This window comes from Geotrypetes seraphini, chromosome 16 (genome assembly GCF_902459505.1).
Source record: "Geotrypetes seraphini chromosome 16, aGeoSer1.1, whole genome shotgun sequence".
Classification (NCBI taxonomy): Eukaryota; Metazoa; Chordata; class Amphibia; order Gymnophiona; family Dermophiidae; genus Geotrypetes; species Geotrypetes seraphini.
The window spans coordinates 44,772,533-44,776,811 of NC_047099.1; the positions used below are offsets into that span (position 1 = coordinate 44,772,533).

General features: G+C 37.5%; 1 protein-coding gene across 1 annotated transcript; it reads right to left on the bottom strand.

The window, feature by feature from the left end:
• Positions 1-2,945: 2,945 nt before the first annotated feature.
• Positions 2,946-3,866, bottom strand: LOC117349812 (olfactory receptor 5V1-like). The gene has a single exon (XM_033923407.1). The coding sequence runs from the start codon at positions 3,762-3,764 to the stop codon at positions 2,946-2,948; it is 819 nt and encodes a 272-aa protein (XP_033779298.1). The 5' UTR covers positions 3,765-3,866.
• Positions 3,867-4,279: the final 413 nt, after the last annotated feature.

Below are 4,279 nucleotides of genomic sequence, written 5' to 3' on the forward strand. Positions count from 1 at the left end.
GTCCCCAAAAAAATCTATCATGGTGGAGAAGACTGTGTAGTTATCAGTATGATTCTCTTCTCACTCCATATTATTTATCTTTTATCCATGTTGCCTTATGTATTCCCACCTCAGTTTTTTTATAGACTTTGATAGATTGCTATCTTATTTTTATGGAATAAAAGACCTCCTAGACTTGCCCTCCAAAAATTAAAGGCATCAAAAAACCTGGATAAAGTTAATTTTCCAAACTTTGAAACTTACAATTATGCTTTTATTTTAAGAGCAGTAGCCTGGTGGGTTAATAAAGATAAAATTCCCTCACCTCCTACAGAATATGGTTACCCATTGAACAAAAATTATATGGACATAATCCTTTAAATTATAGATTGGATTTGAGTATTTATACTAATATTGACCAGCCCTATAATTAGAATAAGCCCATTGCCTCCTCACTTGATTATATGGAATAATCTTTCATTTTGTATCAATGCTAAACCAATATATTGGGCTGATTGAATTAACAATTGTATTTTCACTTTAAGAGATGTAACTTCTAACAATACAATTCTTTCATTTGATAGGGCCCAAATCGTGAACTGGATTAGAAACTGGTTGACGGACAGATGCCAGAGGGTATTGGTAAATGGAATTCGCTCAGAGGAGGGTCAGGTAAGTAGTGGAGTGCCTCAAGGATCGGTGCTGGGACCAATTCTGTTCAATATTTTTGTGAGCAACAAGGCTGAAGGGTTAGAAGGAAAGGTTAGCCTTTTTGCGGATGATACCAAGATTAGTAACAGAGTGGACACCCCGGAGGGAGTGGAAAACATGAAAAAGGATCTGCAAAAGTTAGAAGAGTGGTCTAGCGTCTGGCAACTAAAATTCAATGCGAAGAAGTGCAGAGTGATGCATTTGGGGGATAGAAATCCGAAGGAACCATATGTGCTGGGAGCTGAGAGGCTGATAAGCACAGATGGAGAGAGGGACCTTGGGGTGATTGTGTCTGAGGATCTAAAGGCATCTAAACAGTGTGATAAGGCAGTGGTTGTTGCCAGAAGGATGTTAGGCTGTATAGAAATAGGAGTAACCAGCAGAAGAAGGGAGGTGTTGATGCCCCTTTATAGGTCATTGGTGAGGCTGCACTTGGAGTATTATGTTCAGTTTTGGAGGCCATATCTGGTGGAGGATATAAAAAGACGAAGCAATCCAAAGGCAGGCGATGAAAATGGTAAGAGGTTTGAACCAAAAGAAGTATGAGAAGATACTGGAGGAGAGGAGGGACAGGGGAGATATGATTAAGACATTTAAATACATGAAAGGCATTAATATAGAACCAAATCTTTTCCAGAGAAGAAAAAATGGTAAAACTAGAGGGCATAATTTGAGGTTACGGGGAGGAAGACTTAGGAGCAATGTTAGGAAATTCTTCTTCATGGAGAGTGTGGTAGATGCCTGGAATGCTCTCCTGAGGTGATGGAATTCAATAAAGCATGGGATAAAAATAGAGGATCTCTAATTAGAAACCGAAGGATGTAAATGAAAGAACTAAGGCTGGAATTGGGCAGACCTGCATGGTCTGTGTGCCAAATAATGGTGATTCAGTGTAGGATGGGCTGGGGTGGGCCTCAATGTGAACTCCACTAATATGGAACATGAGGATATTACTGGCCTGCAAACAACGGGATGGTTAGATAGGCTGGAGTGAGCTTGACGGCAACTTCAGCATTTGGAACCCAGGACAATACTAGACTTTAACTTGTCTCTTCTTTGATATTTCTAGGCCTTAGACTGTAATCATATCATGTATTTTTAAAATGAGTATCACTTATAGGCAGACTGGATGGACCGTTCAGGTCTTTATCTGCCGTCATTTACTATGTTACTATGTTACTCTAATGACTTAATTTGATCTACAATCATTTTATAAATTTTATAAATAACTACAATTTAGATCTTGTATAAGGGATAACAAACTGCTCCATAAAGACTTATTTGATCATTTAGATACTTTTGATAACTTGTTGCAAAACAGCCTCAAAAATCTATAAGGTTTCTTGTATGAAAAGTAATGCTTCCATCATTACTCTTTAAAATTTATGGTCCACAGTAGAGAGCAACAAAGAAACAGGAGCTATCACCTTCTCAAAATTGGAAAGCAAAAAACAATAGCAAAGGTACCTATGGTACTCACTTGCTTTATTGTACAATCAAGACTCAACAAACATCGTGTTTCGGCCGAGAGGGCCTGCCTTAGGAGTCTGAAGTATAAAATAACATAAATTATATTCAACCAACATAAATGGCATGAATATTATACATTATTAATGGTGCAAAACATAATCTCAAAAATAAGATAATATATATAAAATAAACGGTGTCAAATGTATAAAATCTAAAATGCCATAAACATATACAACTACCATATATACCATGAATATTCTGCATAATTTGGACTTTTAAAATGTGATGTTAAAAATACTCCAAAACCTTAATGAGAAGTTCTTAATACAGAATCATTGTAAATGATATATTTAATTTTATTATCAGCTATAATAATTCACACTTCCCCCTCCGTATTCGCAAATTCTGTATCTATGGATTCGCTTATTCACGGTTTTAAATGAAAAAAATTACTTTCATTTTCCGGGCTATTTTAAGTCCTGTGAGCCCCCCCCCCCCCCCTTAAGCCTTACCTAGTGGTCTAGCGGGTTTTCAGGCAGGAGCGATCTTCCCACAGGAAATGGCTCGAGAGATTACGGGAGCTCAAGGCAGCCATTTCCTGTGAGTGATCTCCTGCCTGAAAACCCGCTAGACCACCAGGTAAGGCTTAAGAGGGGGCTCACAGAGCTAAGATAAGGGCAGAATCAGCCCGAATATTATTTGCGGTTTTTCCATATTCACAGGCCGGTTCTGCCCCTAACCCCCTCGAATACGGAGGGGGAAGTGTATAGTGTTTTCCTGACCCCCTAGGAGAATAGTTTTCTATGAAATGCTTTTTGTATGGCTTGCTTAACATCTTTGTTTTTCAGACTATAAATGAGGGGATTCAACAAGGGAATTAAAACATTATACAACAAAGCAAAAAACTTGTTTTGCTCAGGTGACTGTATGGATGTTGGTCTGAGATACAAACACATCATAGTTCCATAGAAAAGAATGACAACTGTCAAGTGGGAGGCACAAGTAGAGAAGGCTTTTCGTCTCCCTTCTACAGAATTGATCCGAAGGATGGAAGAGATGATATGGATGTATGAGATAAGGATTAAGAAGAAGCATGGCGTTTCTATAAACACACCCAAAATGTATGTCACATGTTCAATGTTGGATGTGCTTGTGCAAGAGAGCTTTGGCAATGCTGAGAGATCACAGAAGAAATGGTTGATCTGATTCGACCCACAATAAGACAAATGAGTAAAAAGGACAGGATATGCTACTGTTTCCAGAAACCCAATCAGCCATGTCCCAGCAGCCATCTGCAAACAAAGTCTTTGACTCATAATCACACTGTAGCGTAAGGGGTGGCATATTGCAACATAGCGATCATAAGCCATGATTGTAAGCAAAAGTAATTCTACGCTTGCCAAGGACAGGAAAAAATACAACTGTGTAAAACATCCATTCACAGAAATATGGTAGCTATTGTGCAAGAGGATATCTAACAATTTGGGGATAGTGACAGATATAGATGAGATATCTAGGAAAGATAAGTTACTGAGGAAAAAATACATAGGAGTGTGTAGACGATGGTCCAGGTATGTCACAGTAATGATAGTGAGATTTCCCATCAGGACTATAAGATAAATCAATGAAAACAGAATGCAAAGGGGAATTTGTAAGTCTGGAAATTCAGAATAACCCAGAATGATGAATTCTGTCACTGTGGTTCCATTAGCCTCTTCCATTCAACATAATCCTCTGAGAACAAGAATGTTGGCAAAGAAAAAAAGATAAGTTAATAGAAATTTATCTCTGTGATTGAAGTCATACAAATATCATCATAACTTCTTCAATGTTCTACTAAACCCATGTTCTTAAACAATCATTGGTTTGAATTGATACAAAGGAAGGTAGACAAGATTTACTTTTTTTTTTTTTTTTTAATTCCTTCCTGATAAAAAGAGTGAAGGTCAGTGTAAATCTAATCTAATCTTCTATTTCTGCGTCACTCATACTTAGGCAGACTCAATCCAACTCATCAAATCCAAAGGCTCATTCAAGTAATAATGAGAACTCATCCAATCCAATTTTTAAAAAGTCACATGCTGAAATCAGAAACAAATTAAGAATTGTGTCATGTAAA

Bases quoted from the DNA above. Each gene is read 5' to 3' on its own strand.
- LOC117349812 (XM_033923407.1), bottom strand. From the start codon at position 3,764: ATGGGAAATCTCACTATCATTACTGTGACATACCTGGACCATCGTCTA.